The sequence below is a fragment of the Ranitomeya imitator genome, chromosome 4, assembly GCF_032444005.1.
Source record: "Ranitomeya imitator isolate aRanImi1 chromosome 4, aRanImi1.pri, whole genome shotgun sequence".
NCBI classification, from domain to species: Eukaryota; Metazoa; Chordata; class Amphibia; order Anura; family Dendrobatidae; genus Ranitomeya; species Ranitomeya imitator.
In genome coordinates this window covers 659,203,707-659,223,218 of record NC_091285.1, presented here as the reverse complement: position 1 = coordinate 659,223,218, position 19,512 = coordinate 659,203,707, and the positions used below count along the sequence as shown (strand labels likewise).

Sequence of the window (19,512 nt, the reverse complement as noted above, 5' to 3'; positions counted from 1 at the left end):
CATCTAGTTGAAGCCAGGTAGCAAAGACTTGTTTGGTCCCTATTCGTTCCAGCAGCATGCCTGGATCCGATGGCTGCTCTTTTATCTCAATCCATGAATCCACACGTCCATTTCTTGGTTTAACTTTCCATGCTATCTGGGCTGGTTCCTAGTCCCATATAATCCCATTAATGGATCAAGCTTATATCTAACGAGGAACTGGTGGCAGTCCTACCGGGCTGGCAGCGCTCTGTTTCACTGGTGCTAGTGAAAGGGGCCTCTCAGCCTGTTAGGGTTGTGAGCGTGGTGCCAAGTCAGTGACTGTGTAGGCCACAACCTCTCACTCACAATGCCTCCCTGGACCCATGTGGACATGGGGTGTGTGTGTGTAAAACTGCACCAAGCTGACCTTATGTGTCCCCAGGGTGTGTGGAACGTCATATTGGTGCAAGTGAGGAGACCATACCACGTAATCTCGCTGATGTAATGGTGACGTCGGGGGGTGGCGAGGTGCGGGTTCATTACATGTGGTGGCAGCGGACGGATTCTGCGTGATCTCTCTGGTGTCATCATCTCTGGTGTCATCATTCACAGATGACCCACCTACTTATCTTCCCATTATACAGCTGTTACACAATCTACTCTTTGGCAACTGGACATGACCCAACCTATTTACCTCCTCCTCTCTTGGGCTACTAAGTTTATTTCAGGTTAACTGGGTGTTAACAGATATCTTTCAGTCTGCCCTTATTATATGGAGCAAGAGAAAGAGCGGCTTGGTGAAACGCATGGCTGCTGCGGCATCTGTAATCCAGGAATGGCTTTGCTTGGCACTGAATATTCCCAAGTGGATGTTTAATAATGTGTTAAGCTGAGAATGAGAAAATCAGAGAGCTCTTTGGGAGTGATGCCAAGCAGGTGCACAAAGAGATACAAGACAACTCTGAAGGACTTGGCTTCTCTCCATATGCTTGCCATGCGTGATAACTTGTAAATATTCTTTAAACCATATAGTCATGGCCGAAAGTGTTGGAACCCTCGAAGTTTTTCCAGAAAATGAAGTTTTTCTACCAGAAAATTATTGCAATAATATATGTTTTGCTATACACATGTTTAATTCATTTGTGTTTATTGGAACAACACAAAAAATGAAAAATAGGTAAATTGGACATAATTTCACACAAAAAACAGAAAAATTGTCCAGTCAAAATTGTTGGTACCTTTCCAAAATTGTGGGTAAACAACTTTGCTTCAAGCATGTGATGCTTGCTCAAACTCACCTGTGGCAAGCAACAGGTGCGGGCAATCTGAAAATCACACCTGAAACCAGATAAAAAGGGGATAAGTTGAATCAATTTTTGCATTGTGTGTTTGTGTGTGCCACACTAAGCATGGACAACAGAAAGAGAATAGAACTGTCTGAGGACTTGAGAACCAAAACTGTTGAAAAATATTAACAATCTCAAGGTTACAAGTCCATCTGCAGAGATCTTTATGTTCCTTTGTCCATAGTGCAAAAGAATTTACAACCCATGGCAGTATAACTAATCTCCCTGGAAGTGGACGCAGAGAAAAAGTGATACAAGGTTGCAACACAGGATAGTCCGGATGGTGGATAAGCTGCCTCAATCACATTACAAAGAAGCTCAAGCTGTCCTGCAGGCTCAGGGTGCATCAGTGTCAGCGTTGACATTTGAATGAAATGAAATACTATGGCAGGAGACACAGGAGGAGCCCAGTTTTGACACAGAGACATAAAAAAGCTAGGCTACATTTTGCCAAAATGTATGCAGGTAATCCAAAATCATTTTTGGAAAGCCTCTTGTGGACAGATGAGACCAAGATAGAGCATTTTGATAAAGCACATCATTCTACTGCTTACCAAAAACAGAATGAGGCCTATAAAGAAACACAGTACCTACAGTTAAATATGGTAGAGGTTCAAAGATGTTTTGGGGTTGTTTTGCTGCCTCTGGCAGCAAGACATCATGAAATCTGAAGATTACCAAAGGATTTTGGGTCACAATGTAGTGCCCAGTGTCAGAAAGCTGAGTTTGCGCCCTAGCCCTGAAGGACTATGACCCCAAACTTCCTTCAATAAGCACCCAAAAATGGATGAAACAAAGTTCTAGAGAGTTTTGAAGTGGACAGTTATGCGTCCAGATGTTCCCCATTGAACTTCTGTGGAAACGTCTTAAAATTGCTGTTGGGAGATGGCGCCTCTCAATTATGAGAGACCTGTAGCAGTCTGCAAAAGAAGAGAGGTCAAGAATTCCAATTGAGAGGTGTAAGAAGCTTGTTGATGGTTATAGGAACTGATTGATTGCAATTATTTATTCCATAGGTGTGCAACCAAATATTAAGTTGAGGCTGACAACAATTTTTTTGCGGACCATTTTTGAGGTTTTATGTGAAATTCTGTCCAATTTACCTTTTTTTCTCTGTTTTTGTTTTGTGTTGTTCCAATGCACACATTGGAAATAAACGTGTATAACTAAGTATGTTGTGAGGCAGTGACCAGTGTTAAATGCTAGGGTCGCTATGTGTCCCCCAGGATGTGCAAAGAAGCATATGGAGGCCATGGGAGTGCATTGCAGTCACAGGCATAGCTGTGATTGCATTACAAAATAAAAGTGAGTATTGGTCTTGGGCATGCTATTTGTCCAGGGCAGACATAAGAAAACCTGTTTTCCTCCCCAGCCCTGGGTTTTCCATGTGGCCGACGGCCACAGGTTCTTTTGAAAAAAAAAACAGCAGCAGAGGGTTGGGTGTGTCAGTTTTGTTTTTGCAAGCAGGCAGAGCAGACGGCTCTGCACAGTACTACCTGTTTGAGGAAACACAGGGCCAAGTGGAGCCAAAAGGCCTGGCAACCTCAGCGTACACGGCGGTGCCGTAGCCCACAGCAACCGGGCACGGACTGTCTTTGTTTTCCCAGCTGCAATCCAGAGGATCCAATTTACTTTCTGTTTGTGAGTACGCTGTACATTAATAAAAGAGACTATATTTGGAACTTTTGATGGGTCACTGCCTCATCACTGCACAACGAGGATACCGCTGCTATACAATGTATAATTGCAATAATTTGGGGGGAGAAATGTTTCATTTTCTGGAACAACCTCAAGGGTGCCAACACTTTTGGCCATGACTTGTATATTAGTGAACCCTATTATAAGAGATCAATCCGAGGACATCAAAAGATGTATCTAATTTATGATTTTGATGTATATATTAACCACTTTTTTGTTATTATACCTTTATAGATCTATGCCTTGATAAAGGCCAAATGTGGCCGAAACGTTGGCTTATTTTGACTGTATGTCTGGTCTGCAATAAACAAATAATTTTTTCTGAACAATTGACTCTTTTGATGTCCTCGGATTGATCTCTTATACTAGTATATTTTTTTTTCCTGAGGACCATATTTTGATAGGTCTTAGATCTATTGAATTTGATCCCCTTGATCTTTTTCTTAGTGAACCCTATGCCACAATTACAATAGAGGGTGACCGAAAAGTTTATAATGATTTGTCCTTATTGCAATGGAGGCCAGTTCTCCATGCATTTACATGTTTGATTGATTTGGGTGGACTTATGATTATACTCGGCAGCTAATACAAAACAAGTAGTTAGTCAGCGCAAAAAAGAGTCAGAGTCAAGCAGAGAGCAACTCCTATTACTCGAGAGGATTTAGGTCTCCCATAGATTCCAACAGACTATGTAGCTGAGCTGTAGTCACTGATGATAGCTCCAGTTTTCTGAACTGACCCCTGTTCTGTACATTTCTTACATCACCAGACATTTTTATTTTCTCTCTACCTCGACACCTCATGTTTTATATTCCCACGGCACCATGTTTGTATAAATGCAAAGTTTTGGCCAAAAGTCTGACCACTTGGCTAAATATTTTAGAGTGTAACTATAAAAAAGTAGAAGCTTCTGTATTTTTATTATCACAAGTCTCCAGCCAGATGTTATACTCTCTTCACCGGATATTTCTTGCCCTTCTTAAAAGGCTTATCCATGACCATTGTTTTTGGTAGTATGGGTTTAAAAACTAACAGTCTTCCTGCCTGTTCTACCTGGCGCCGGCACGGAGCGGTCATTGACCGCTCTTGTCTGCCCACAACAACAAACCAGCTCTTTCACTTCCACTCTTCTCTGTCGACAGGGCATCACTGCTGATGTCATGCTGATTGACAGCTGGCTCCCCGCAGTTAGGCCGTGGGGAGCTGATTGTCAGTTAGAATAACGTTGGCAGTAGTGATGAGCGAACGTAATTGGATAAGGTGCTCGTGTGCTAATAGAGTGTCTTTGGCCTAGTCGAAAAATATGTTCGAGTCCCCGCAGCTGTTCGACAGCCGCAACACATGCAGGGATTACATAACAAACAGGTAATTCATACATGTGTTGCGGCTGTCAAACAGTGCAAGACATGCAGCCACGGGAACATATTATTCGGGCAGACACTCGGTTGGTACACGAGCATGCTCGGATAACACCTTATCTGACCATGTTTGCTCATCACCAGTTGGCAGTCATACCCTATCAACAAAGCAGAGCAGAAAAGAAGCCGCTGCTCTATCAACATGACATCAGAGGACGTGTGTGTGCCTGTGACCACTCTGTGGACAAGTGTGGGGCCCTCTCAGCATCGGGGACACTGGCACGCTATAGGTCCCGTGAGTCAGAGAAGTCCTAGCACTGGCAGCGAGCCCTCTTCAAATACTCACCTCTCGTCATTCCCCGCCGTTCCAGAGTCTTCAGCGTCACCGTCTTCTGACTCTGTGATGTCTCAAGGCAGAGAGCAAAGATCCTCAACTGTGAAGCAGCGGGCGTCTGACACCAGACAAGAAGGGAACAACATTCCTCTCCCAAAACTCCAACAATTGTCTCCTCACTTCCCAGACGTTTGCAATAAGAAGAGGAGATGCTACACAATGGTGGACACAGCCCAAGCACAACGTTTTCGAGATGTTTTCCTGCCAATAATTTCTAAGTAGAGCTAATTTTTTTTCAAATAAAATGGAAAAATATCTCACGTCCACCTTCTGATCTGCCTCCCGTGTTCAGTGTAAATAAAATATGGCGATAAGGGATTTCCAAATCATTCTTGTTTTCTTTGTATTTTACACAGCCAACTTTTTTTTGGAATAGGAGTAATATAATAAAGTGAAAGTTAGGTTAAAATAATCCCCTGAGAAGAGGCCTGTTTGGAAAGTTGGAGGTAATAAATGGGAGTTTTCCACCTGGGACCCTATTGTATTAGGAAGGATGGAGAGCTGCTAAAGAAGTCTGCTCCTTCAGTCGTTCTCACAGGAGGATTGACCACCTGGTTCCTTCACTAGCCAAACATGGGGTCTGCCAGTCATAGCCAGAGAAGTGGTGGTCTGATGGTGTCACTGGAGACTCGATGGCATCACCTGAATATCTAGACAATGGTTAGAAAAATATTTAGAATTGAGAGTCCTCAGTGGTTGGTATCTTGTAATGGCTAACTGAGAAGATGGTAACAAACTGCAAGCTTTCGAGACTACTTTTCTGTAGACAATGGTTATGGAGTGGTTGGGTCTCACTACCTTAGACAGTCCCTTTTTGATAAAAGAAAAAAGCCCCAGAACAGGTGAAACCCCCAATGTTCTACTTGGAATCTGGCAAGAGCTGTTCAATATTCCCACAGTGCCTCCACAGGAAAAATGAAGTATTACATCGTTCTTATCAAAGCACTTTCCATATAATGCACAAATATAGCCGGCCCACCAGAGTGGGTGCTCCCAACGATAAGCTGCAATTTGTAGTGGAATTTTCCAACAAGTAATCAATTGTCCTGAATTGACAACACAGATTAAGTAGAGCATCACACAGTGCTTCTTGGAATCATTCTTCTGCCGTGACATCCTGAGTGATGTCCTACAGATGAAGAGACTAAACGGAGGTCCCCGGCTTCAAATCGGTTCTCTGGGTTCAAAGTAAAGTTCTACACTGCAGGTTACCAAATCCTGACAGTGTGGAATGTTCACATTATTAAGATTCTGCTCGAGCTGTCGTGAAGTGACCGCCACTATGTGATTACGTCATTGGCATACTGGTGGTCTTGGGCCAACTAGAAACGTTTCCTGCTTCTCTATGTTCTATTAAGAGAAGATAGTCGGCACGTGACCGCAACGATGGAAATTACATGTGAGCAGTTATCAGAGTGGAATCCTGACAGTGAGCGCAATGCGCATTATCAGGATGGAGCAATGCATAGTCTGATGGAGGCAATGCAGAATTATATGTTGAGCATGGAGAAACCCTTTAACTAAATTTCCCTAATATATTTCACAATAGTTTCCTAAACTGCACAGCCCCTTTAATACCGGATTTTTCCATCTGCATTAAGTCTCATGATCACTACGCAAAGGCCGCAAGATTTATTACATTCTATGACCCTTTATAAAGCCTATCATCCCGGTCTGGTGATATTTAAGGCCCATATTCCATTATTTACACACTACATCTGCGGGGCTACATTACTGCTGAGCTGTGAACTGAGGGGTCTGTTCCCAGGGGTCTTGATGACACATCTCCCAGGCCTGGTTTTCCTTGCTGCCTCCCAGTTGCACATGCCAGTGCCGTGACTCACGCTCCTGTGAATGAGACCCAGCCCTGGAACCAGCTGTTACCATTCCAGCTGGGGCGGCCCGGACATCCCATCTGCTGAATGAAAACCCCTGGCTTCCAAGCTCTGGGGCTGCCCCTGCCAAAAGCTTTTCCATTTCACACTGCCTTAACTGGTGGGAACCAAAGGGTCTGCTCAGAGTTTCAACCAGTCGTGTGTAAGCCGCTGACCTGAGGATCAATTTTTTGTTAGGCCAAATATAATCAAATCTCAAAGAATACGATATCCTGAGGTGGTTTCCAAGTTCTTCTGTTTATTTACAAGGCAAATAAATAAAAAAATAGTATTTTACAAGTAAACCACCCAGAATGCAGCAGTCGGTCATGTGTGGAGGTAGCTATGGTCCAAGAGTCCTGTCCCGACCACATGGTGGCACCATGGACCTCACCTATCTGCAGGGGCATGGCGATGCAGGGGGCAGAAAAACGTGACCCCCCCGGGCCCTGGTGTCTGAGCAGACCAGAGACCCTCACACCGACAAGAAGACACCAGTGTTATACATGGCCAAGGTAGGCGGGTGGTGGAAAAACTCTGCAAGGGACCCAGGAACCTCAGCCCTCCGAATAAAGCACATTTGTTACATCGATAGACTCCTGTAACATGTAGATCTATCTATCATTTCTTTTTCTTTCCATCCATCTATAAGCCCTATCTATCTATTATCTATCTATCTATCTATCTATCTATCTATCTATCTATCTATTATCTATCTATCTATCATATCTATCTATCATCTATTATCTATCTTTTATCTATCTTTTATCTATCTATCTATCTATCTATTATCTATCATCTATCTATCATCTATCTATCTATCTATTATCTATCTATCATCTATCTATTATCTATATATCTATTATCTATCTATCTATCTATCTATTATCTATCTATCATCTATCTATTATCTATCTATTATCTATCTATCTATCTATCTATTATCTATCTATCTATCATCTATCTATCATCTATCTGTTATCTATCTCTATCTATCTATTATCTATCTATATATCTATTATCTATCTATCTATCTATTATCTATCTATCATCTAACTATTATCTATCTATTATCTATCTATCTATCTATCTATCATCTATCTATCTATCATCTATCTGTTATCTATCTCTATCTATCTATTATCTATCTATCATCTATCTAGCTATCTATCTATCTATCTATCTATCTATCTATCATCTCTCTATTTATCATCTATCTATTATCTATCTATTATCTATCATCTATTATCTATCTATCTATCTATCTATCTATCTATCTATCTATCATCTATCTGTTAACTATTATCTATCTATTATCTATCTATCTATTTATCATCTATCTATTATCTATCTATTAGCTATCTATCTATTATCTATCATCTATTAGCTATCTATTATCTATCTATTTACCTATATCATTTATCTATTAGGCTACGTTCACATTTGCAGTGTGCGCTGCTGTGTCGGCGACGCAACGCACAATGCAAACAAGAACGTATAGTTTTGCGACGCATGAATTCTTTTTTTGCCGGATTTTGGACGCAAAAAAAATGCATCTTGCTGTGTCCTCTGCGCCCTAATACTTGCGGCAAAAAAGACGCATGCATCGCAAAACGCATGCAAACACATGTCCATGCGCCTCCATGTTAAATATAGGGGCGCATGGCGCATGCGTCGCCGCGGCTGCGCCCGACGCAGCCCGGCAGAACGCAAATGTGAACGTAGCCTTATCTAGCTATCATCTATCTATCTATGTATGTATATAACTATCTTCTATCTATCTATCTATCTATCTATCTATCTTCTATCTATTATCTATCTATCATCTCTCTATTTATTTAGTGTTTTCTTTCTATCGATCTTTTTAAAATCTATCAAGCAAAAAAAATAAAATAAAAATTGAGCACTTTAACACATTCAAGTGAAAAAATGACTCTTATTCGTCCATTAGTGTGAGTGTTTACATTCCGGGTGAATAAAAAGAGTCAAGTTTTGCACTTGAATTAGGTTGGAGTGCGCATTAAGTTCCAGAAATTATGTTTTTGGACATTCGGGATACTGTCCTGGAGATGGCGCCCACATCTTTAGAACACCAGTGCTGCTATAATTTTGTTTTCTAAGTCTTCTATAATATGTATTATCTACTAGAGGTAAGTTAATTAATTCGCAAGACCGTGGTCCAGCAGCCCAGTCAGCAGTCCGTGGTCACCGGATGGGAGCCCTGTGAACTTTGTCCTACCTGCCGGCATCTCTGGCTCCTCTTTTCATCAGCCGGTCTGATGTGACATCATGTGTGTGTCTTGCAACAGTGATGACATCACACCGCACCAACAAATCAGAAAAGGCGTTCAGGTTGCCGCTAGGCAGGTGGAAGGTCACAGGGTTCCCGATCGGTGGCCACAGAATACTGATGTGACTGGACTTGGGTCATGAGAATCAAATCAATCACATCTATCTATTATCTATCATCTATCTATTATCTATCTATCTATTATCTACTATCTATCATCTATCTATTATCTATCTATCATCTATCTATTATCTATCTATTATTTATCTATCTGTTATCTATCTTCTATCTATCTGTATATCTTCTATCTATTATCTATCTATTATCTATCTATCTTCTATCTATTATCTATCTATCTTCTATCTATTATCTATCTATTATCTATCTATCTTCTATCTATCTATCTTCTATCCATTATCTATCTATTATCTATGTATCTATTATTTATCTATCTATTATCTATCTATCTATCTATTATATATCATCTATTATCTATCTAATATCTATCTATCTATTATCTATCTAATATCTATCTATCATCTATTATATATCTATCATCTATCTATATATTTTCTATCTTCTATCTATTATCTATTTATTTATCTATCTAATATCTAGTTATCATCTATTATCTATCTATCTATCTATTATCTATCTATCTATCTATCTATCTAGTTATCTATCTATCTATTATCTATCTATCTATCTAGCTATCTATGTATCTATCTATCTATTTATCTATCTATCTATCTACGGTAGATTGACCCTCACAGCGTTCCGTACTCACTCCCGGGCTCTGGTAACGCTCACGTGACTGCGTACGTCACACAGGTCCTGCGTTTCACCTAGACTCACCGCTCTCGCACCGCGCGGCGTCTGTTGTTCCAGGACACCGCTCCAATCCGAAGGCTTGTTTCAGGTGGTTGCTACCGGCCGGGGCAGCCACCTATTTGGACTTTACTACGGCGCTCTGCACCTGGAGCTCCTTGAAAACACAGCGGCAGCACGAGAAGGATTTTATCCATCACGGACTTTTTACCCATTATAGTCCTTTCATTGAAGGTAGGAACATCTATGTTTTAATTCTACCTATCCACCACGGATGTTATTAATTACTATTGTGGTATATACACAGAGAAACTACGCTCTATTTTTACGACCTATTTGGGTTATTTTACTGTTTGGCTATTAATATTTTATAGTCTATTATCAAGCGCATACCTTTTTGCACTTAGGTGCATCATTTTATTGTGTCATTTACTTACTCACCAACCAAGTGTGGAGGTTGGTTTGGTATTGCAGCAAGGATTGATAGCCTTTTCCCTCCCTTTTTCTTACATTTTGCGCCACCATTTATATTTACCTTTATCTATCTATCTATCTATCTATCTATCTATCTATCTATCTATCTATCTATCTATCTATCTATCTATCTATTATCTATCTATTTATCTATTATTTATTAACTATCTATCTATCCATCTATCTATCTCTCTATCCATCCTTATGCAGTGTTACATAATTGCACACCATGTTGGTCTCCTTACCTGGTCGGGGAACTCTGGGTCCTGGGCTTGTACAGCGTAGACGAGCGCACCATCACAGTTCCGCATGTAGGTGTTGCAATAGTCATAGGCGGCTCTGGGGTCGTCCACTATCAGCAGCTGTTGAATGTCACCCTGAAACGACAAATGCACATGATATGAGAACCAATTCTGCCAGACGGAGGAAAGCTTACCTTAAAATTAAGGACAATTGATGGTTAAAACTACTTGGCTTCATGCTGATCTTACCCAATTATGTACAGATGTAGCAGAACTGTAGATGTCATTTATTATTATTCAATGTGATATCCCAATAAGCAGTTCTCCACATGTTCAGTCAGTACAATTAGTCATATCGTCTATGTATCATTTCCATATGTGAGGAGGAAATATTAGACAACAGGGAATATCACAGAATATGGAATATTACAGAACATAGGATATTAGACAGCACGGGGCATTAAAGAACATGGAATGTTAGATAACATGAAATACTACAGAACATGGGATATTAGAGGACATGGGATATTAGAGAACATGGGATATTAGAGAACATGGGATATTAGAGAACATGGGATATTAGAGAACATGGGATATTAGAGAACATGGGATATTAGAGAACATGGGATATTAGAGAACATGGGATAATAGAGAACATGGGATATTAGAGAACATGGGATATTAGAGAACATGGGATATTAGAGAACATGGGATATTAGAGAACATGGGATATTAGAGAACATGGGATATTATAGGATATGGAATATTAGATAACATGGGATATTAGAGAACATGGGGTATTATAGGATATGGAATATTAGATAACATGGGATATTAGAGAACATGGGGTATTATAGGATATGGAATATTAGATAACATGGGATATTAGAGGACATGGGATATTAGAGAACATGGGATATTAGATAACATGGGATATTAGAGAACATGGGATATTAGAGAACATGGGATATTAGAGAACATGGGATATTATAGGATATGGAATATTAGATAACATGGGATAATAGAGAACAAAGGATATTAGAGAACATGGGATATTAGAGAACATGGGATATTAGATAACATGGGATATTAGAGAACATGGGGTATTATAGGATATGGAATATTAGATAACATGGGATATTAGAGAACATGGGATATTAGAGAACATGGGATATTAGAGAACATGGGATATTAGAGAACATGGGATATTATAGGATATGGAATATTAGATAACATGGGATAATAGAGAACAAAGGATATTAGATAACATGGGATATTAGAGAACATGGGGTATTATAGGATATGGAATATTAGATAACATGGGATATTAGATAACATGGGATATTAGAGAACAAAGGATGTTAGAGAACATGGGATATTAGATAACATGGGATATTAGAGAACATGGGATATTAGAGAACAAAGGATATTAGAGAACATGAGATATTAGAGAACATGGGATAGTAGATAACATGGGATATTAGAGAACATGGGATATTAGATAACATGGGATATTAGAGAACAAAGGATATTAGAGAACATGAGATATTAGAGAACATGGGATATTAGATAACATGGGATATTAGAGAACATGGGATACTATAAGATATGGAATATTAGATAACATGGGATATTAGATAACATGGGATATTAGAGAACATGGGATATTAGATATTAGATAACATGGGATAATAGAGAACAAAGGATATTAGAGAACATGTGATATTAGAGAACATAGGATATTAGAGGGCATGGAATATTAGATAACATGGGATATTAGATAACATGGGATATTAGATAACATGGGATAATAGAGGACATGGAATATTAGATAACATGGGATATTAGAGAACACGGGATAATAGAGAACAAAGGATATTAGAGAACATGGGATATTAGAGAACATGGGATAATAGAGAACAAAGGATATTAGAGAAAATGGGATATTCGAGGACATGGAATATTAAAGGAAATGGAATATTAGATAACATGGGATATTACAAAACATAGGATATTAGAGAACATGTGATATTACAAACATAGGATATTAGAGAACATGTGATATTAGAGAACATAGGATATTAGAGGGCATGGAATATTAGATAACATGGGATATTAGATAACGTGATAATAGAGAACATGGGATATTAGAGAACACGGGATAATAGAGAACAAAGGATATTAGAGAACATAGGATATTAGAGAACACGGGATAATAGAGAACATGGGATATTAGAGAACATGGAATATTACATAACATGGGTTATTACTGAGAATATGGGATATTAGAGAACTTGGGATATTAGAGGACATATAATATTAGAGAACATGGGGATATTAGAGAACATGGGATATTAGAGAACATGGGATATTAGAGGACATGGGATATTAGAGGACATAGGATTTTAAACAACATGGGATAATCGTGAACATAAATATTCCAAAAAATGTTATATTAGAGAACATGAAATATCAGAGAATATGGGATATTAGAGGACAATGGGTATTAGACAACATTATATATATATTAGAGAACATAGGATATTAAAGAGCATGGAATATTAGAGAACATAGGATGTTAAACAACATGGGATAACAAAGAACATGGGATATTAGAGAACATGAAATAGCAGATAAGATGTAATATTAGAGGACATGAAATATTAGTGAATCTCATCATTGGTCTAAATTAAACTAGTTCTTACAGACCTATATCTGCATAGCAATATAATGGTGCCAGAACCATCGTACATACCGTTCCTAACCTATACCTTATGGTGGCAGTTATCCTGGTATTATACCATATGTCAAGTATGTTTAGTCGACATTTAAATTAAAGAGGACTAGAGATGGACGAACCCGAACAGTAAAGTTCAGAGTCCGTACCGAACACCTACTGATCAAGCACGGACACCGAACATGGACTTCACCAGTAAGTCCATGTTACTGTTCTAGTTCGGCCCCCCGGACACCGGGTGTTTGTTGCGCTGTCGTGTGCATGACAGCGTGGCACACAATGCCTCTGATCGGTAGAAAAATTATCACCGCCGATCAGACAGCCACGGTTCCCAAGCTGTCAATTTAAAAAAATGGCGTGGGACCCCCATTTTTGACAACCAAAAAGCAGACATCTGGGGGCTGGTATTCTGAGGCTGGTAAGAGGCCATAGATATGGCCCCCCCCCCAGCCTAAAAATAGCAGCCTGCAGCCACCCAGAAAAAGCTGATCTATTTGATGTACCAATTCTGTCGCTTTGCCCGACTCTTCCCTCTTGCCCTGTAGCGGTGGCAAGTGGGGTTCATATTTATGGGGTTGATGTCACCTTTGTATTGTCAGGTGACATCAATCCCACGGATTAGTAATGGAGAGGCATCTATAAGACACTTATCCATTACTAATCCTATAGTTATATGGTAAATAAATACACAGCCAGAATAAAGTCTTTTATTAGAAATAAAGCAAAACATAGTTTTACTCTTTCATTTAAAAATACAGGTGCATCTCACAAAATTAGAATATCATCAAAGAGTTAATTTATTTCAGTTCTTCAATACAAAAAGTGAAACTCATATATTATATAGAGTCATTACAAACAGAGTGATGTATTTCAAGTGTTTATTTCTGTTAATGTTGATGATTATGGCTTACAGCCAATGAAAACCCAATTGTCATTATCTCAGTAAATTAGAACACTTTATAACACCAGCTCTAAAAAATTATTTTAAAATCCGAAATGTTGGCCTACTGAAATGTATATTCAGTAAATGCACTCAGTACTTGGTCAGCACTCCTTTGGCATCAATTACTGCATCAATGCGGCGTGGCATGGAGGAGATCAGTCTGTGGCTGTGCTGATGTGTTATGGAAGCCCAGTCGGCTCATGTCAAGAGTTAACTTTTCTCATCCTCTGTCTGGGTTCAGGTTGGCTATTTATCACCGCTGCTTCCTGCAGGCAATGTCAGATATAGCTTTTGCCTAGTTCTGCTGTAGCTGACTCTGATTGTTCTGATTTGTCGCTGCTGCGTTTGCTGTCTTAACCCGTGTCTCCGTTTTCCCCTATATCCATCTTGACTCTGTGTTTCCCTTTAGTGTGCTGACTCCCTGGTTTTGATTTGGCTTGTATCCTGACCTGCTTCTGTCTTTTGGCTTATCCGCTCCTGACCGCTACTGACTCCCTGGCTTGTCTCTGACCGTGAGTTTGTTATTCCTTTGGTACTGCGCTTTAGGATTTGACACGGCTTGTTAGACTAATCTGCTGTCACCTGTAGTGGCCTCACTGCTGCACTGCAGGTCAGCTCTGTTTAGGTGCACTCCTGCTTCCACTCTACTGCCATCTAGTGGAGCCTGCACCTACCTGCATTGCAGCAGCGTGACAGCAGCCTTTAGCTCATCTGCATTGTGGGGTCTGGTGTCTCTCATCTTCCTCTTTACAATACCCTATAGATTTTCTATGGGTGTTAAGGTTAGGCGAGTTTCCTGGCCTCATCGAGGTGGCATCATTGAGGCTGCATTCCCAGCCGGGCTGAACTGCGGTGACCTCAATGAGAACTCCATTAGCACCGTGTGAAAGTCTTACGGTGCAGAGGCGAGTTCACCACAGTGAAATTCTCCTGGTAAACTGTGGTGGACTCGCCTCTGCACCTTGAATCTTTTTCTCAGGGTGCTAACGGGGATCTCACAGAGGTCACCTCAGTTCAGCCCAGCTGCGAACGCAGCCTCGCTGACCGACTATAAACTCAATTACGTTACTGCTTGTCATTGAGCTCATTCATTAGTGGTTTTCAGCTTGGACGACAGCATCTTGGCACTGTCCAGGTTGAAAACTGATTATCCCCCAGACATGGATTACAGCGTGGGATAAAAAGTTGGACAGGTGAGGGATATTGTTGTTTTTTATTTTTGTTTTATTACAAGAGACGAGGGCTTCAGTGGAATTAGGTGTTAGGCTAGTATAACTGTGTTTGTTATAAATACAGTGTGTTTTATTTTATTTCAACTAAAATACTTCATTCTGGCTGTGTCTTTATTTACCATATATCTATAGGATTAGAAATGGATAGGTGTCTTATAGACACCTCTCCATTACTAAGCCGTGGGCTTCATGTCACCGGGCAATACAAAGGTGACATCAACCCCACAAATATGAACCCCACTTGCCAACACTACAGGGCAAGTGGGAGAGCTGAGCAAAATAATAGATGCGTCTCTTCTGGGCATCTGTAGACTGCTATGTATAGTCTGGGGTGGGAGAATATCCATGGCCCCTTACCAACCTGAGAATACCAGTCCCAGCTGTCAGCTTTAGCAAGGCTGGTTGTCAAAAATGGGTGGGACCTCACGTCGTTTTTTTAAATTATTTATTTAAATAATAAAAACATTGGAGTGGGGACCCCTCTGTTCTTGATAAACAGCCTTACTGAAGCTGACAGCTGAGGGTTGCAGCCCCCAGATGTGAGTTTTGCCTGGCTAGTTATCAAAAATATAGGGCAACCATGACTTTTTTTAGAAAAATAATTTATTTACAGCACGGGCGCCGGCTGTTGAATACTCCCATCCGCCGCTCCTGCTCTCACTGTTATTAGTGGCAGCAGGTGTCAGATGATGGGAGCAGTAGTCCCATCAGCTGACGCCAGTGACCTTTAAACTTTATACCTCTGATCACAGCTGCACACTCACAATGCACATGACAGTGTGGCAAACACTGGATATTTGGGCCCCTCCAGTCAAGTGATTGGGGCCTGGGTTCGGGTACTGTTCTGGTACCCGAACCAAAACTTTTTGTAACTGTTTGGCAAAACCAGGTGTCTGCCTATCTCTAAAGAGGACTTTTCACTTGCTAAAAAAAAATATTAATACTTTGTAAACATTCATGAGTTCCTCTGATTTTGCTGCCCTTTTCAATCTTGCTCTGCGCTGATTGCGCTTTTGCAAAGATATTCACATTTGTTGCTTTTGGAGCACAGTATGTGAAATCTCTACTTGTAGAGCAACTGGGCTTTTCTTCAGAGATTTCTCTGGGCGGGTGCACTTTCACCCCTCCTTCCAAGACACTGACAGTCATAGATCAGCAACTGATCTAATAGTCCCAAACACTGCAGAGCTGTGATTGACAGTGCCTGGAAGGGGTAAAATCACGTACCCTCAGAGTAGACTCTAAGGAAATGCCCAGTTGGTATACAAGCAGAGATTTCACATACTAAAAGCAACAAATATGAATAACTCCCTAATGGAGCAACACAACACAAATGGAAATGAGCGGCAGAATCAGGGGAGCTCAGGGATTTTATAAGATATTTAACTTCATTTGTTTTTCGCAAGTGACGGGTTTTTTTTTAAAGGGGTTGACTGCATTTTTTAATCTTTTTTACTTGTATTTGGAGCTACAAATCATTTTTTTAATTTGGATTTCAATAAAACTTTGTCAGCATTTGGCCTTTCAAGGATATTTGTTTTCCTGCACATTCAACTTTGATGAAATCATAAATGAGCTGAGAGAACCTCACAGCTTTTAAAATTTTATGGAGGGGAAGGAGCTACAGATAGAGACAGACATTCTACTGCAAATTCTGCTGAAATCACAGTTACTGTCATCTCCTATCTCAGTAATGGGAAAGTCTGTCTTCATTGAAGTCATATTTTATCCATGAATTTAGAGAATGAAAGATCAGTCCATGAGGAGAACGAAGCAGATTTATCTGATAAGATATATTACAATGGTTTCCATTGATTTATGAATATAAAATAAATAAAAGAACAATGACTTTTTTAAGTCTAATCTACTCCACACTCCAGGCTGCTGATTTTGTAGACAAACCTCATGTCACGACACTTCCCCAACCCTCCTTGTTCTGCTCCATGTCCTGATCCTCCTGATGTGATGTTCCCATGTAAAGCAGCTGTAGCTGACAAACAGCATTGATTCGCCGTGGGCATTAAATGAAAAAAAGAAAAAAACAGGGATCTGGAAAGTCGGAAATGAATCCAGAGCTGGACCTTGGCCATAGGAACAAGTGAGGCTTACTCATTAACCCCAATCCTCACCAGAGACCTCTGTACTTCAGAAGTTGACGTCCTTTCCCACCTAAGGTGGAGGATCATGTAACCAGGGTTGTTGTGACCACAGTTAACGCCTAACATTTGACCCTTCCCAGTCATGTCATCATCACGGGCATTCGAGAGGCTGAGATATGAGGAGCTGCTGTGTGCGATTCTCACACTATAGACTCATAGTTATTTAGGTGGACCAGAGGCTCTATGGAGGTGATAGACATTTTTTCTGACCACCATTGACCCTGTATATCATCATTAGCCCACAGTCTAAAAATATACAGTTGTGCTCAAAAGTTTACATACCCCAGAATTTTTTGCTTTCTTGGCCTTTTTTCAGAGAATATGAATGATAACACCAAAACTTTTTCTCCACTGATGGTTAGAGTTTGGGTGAAGCCATTTATTGTCAAACTACTGTGTTTTTTTCTTTTTAAAACATAATGACAACCCAAAACATCCAAATGACCCTGATCAAAAGTTCACATACCCTGGTGATTTTGGCCTGATAACATGCATAGAAGTTGACACAAATGGGTTTGACTGGCTACTAAAAGTAACATCCTCACCTGTGACCTGTTTGCTTGTAATCAGTGTGTGTGCATATAAGATTAGTGAGATTCTGGGATCCAGACAGACTCTTGCATCTTTCATCCAGCCACTGATGTTTCAAGATTGTGAGTCATGGGGAAAGCAAAAGAATTGTCAACGGATCAAAGGGGAAAAGGTAGTTGAACTGCATAAAATAGGAAATGGATACAAAAAGATATCCGAGGAATTGATAATGCCAGTCAGCAACGTTCAAACTGTGATTAACAAATGGAAAATCAGGGGCTCTGTAAAAACAAAAACCACGGTCAGGTAGACCAACAAAAATTTTGTCTACAACTGCCAGGAAAATAGTTTGGGATGCAAAGAAAAACCCACAAATAACATCAGCAGAAATACAGGTCTCTGAAAACTAGCGATGTGGCTGTTTCAAGATGCACAATAAGGAGGCACTTGAAGAAAAATGGACTGCGTGGTCGAGTCGCCGGAAGAAAGCCATTACTGCGCAAATGCCACAAAGTATCTCACCTACAATACGCAAAACAGCACAGAGACAAGTATTTTGGGCATGTGTGAGCTACAAAGGCACAGGAAACTCGGCCAAAGTTGAAGGAAAGATGAATGCAACATGTTATTAGCAAATACTGGAGGCAAATTTGCACTCATCAGCCCGAAAGCTGGGCATGGAATGTACTTGGACGTTCCAACATGAAAACGATCCAAAACACAAGGCCAAGTTGACCTGTCATTGGCTACATAAGAACAAAGTGAAGGTTCTGGAGTGGCCATCTCAGTCTCATGACCTCAATATTCTTGAGCCACTCTGGGGAGATCTTAAGAGTACAGTTCATGCTAGACAGGCCATGAATTTACAGGAACTGGAGGCTTTTTGCCAAGAAGAATGGGCAGCTTTACCATCTGAGAAAATAAAGAACCTCAACCACACCTACCACAAAAGACTTCAAGCTGTCATTGATGTTAGAGGGGGCACTACACGGTATTAAGAAATGGGGTATGTGAACTTTTGATCAGGGTCATTTGGATGTTTTGGATTGTGGATTTGTGGTTAGTGTTGAGCATTCCGATACCGCAAGTATCGGGTATCAGCCGATATTTGTGGTATCGGAATTCCGATACCGAGTTCCGATATTTTTGCGATATCGGGAATCGGTATCGGGATGAAGATTCATGTGTAACATAAAGAATAAAAATAAAAAATATTGATATACTCACCCTCGGACGCGCCCTGGTTGTAACCGCTGCAACCGCCATGCTTCCGTTCCTAAGAATGAGAGTGTGAAAGACCTTCGATGACGTCGCGGCTTGTGATTGGTCGTGTGAGCGGTCACATGAGCGGTCACGCGACCAATCACAAGCCGCGACGTCATCGAAGGTCCTTCACGCGCTCATTTTTAGGAACGGAAGCATACATACATATATATTTGGACAGA

At 40.4% G+C, this 19,512-nt stretch overlaps 1 protein-coding gene across 2 annotated transcripts in view; it reads right to left on the bottom strand.

Annotated features, from left to right (window-relative positions):
- COL5A3 (collagen type V alpha 3 chain) overlaps positions 1-19,512 on the bottom strand; it is a 305,521-nt gene that overhangs the window by 104,339 nt on the left and 181,670 nt on the right. For both annotated transcript variants that reach the window (XM_069767069.1, XM_069767070.1), the window contains exon 5: positions 10,469-10,600. In XM_069767069.1, coding sequence (XP_069623170.1) covers positions 10,469-10,600 — 132 coding nt within the window. The remainder of the gene's footprint in view (positions 1-10,468; positions 10,601-19,512) is intronic.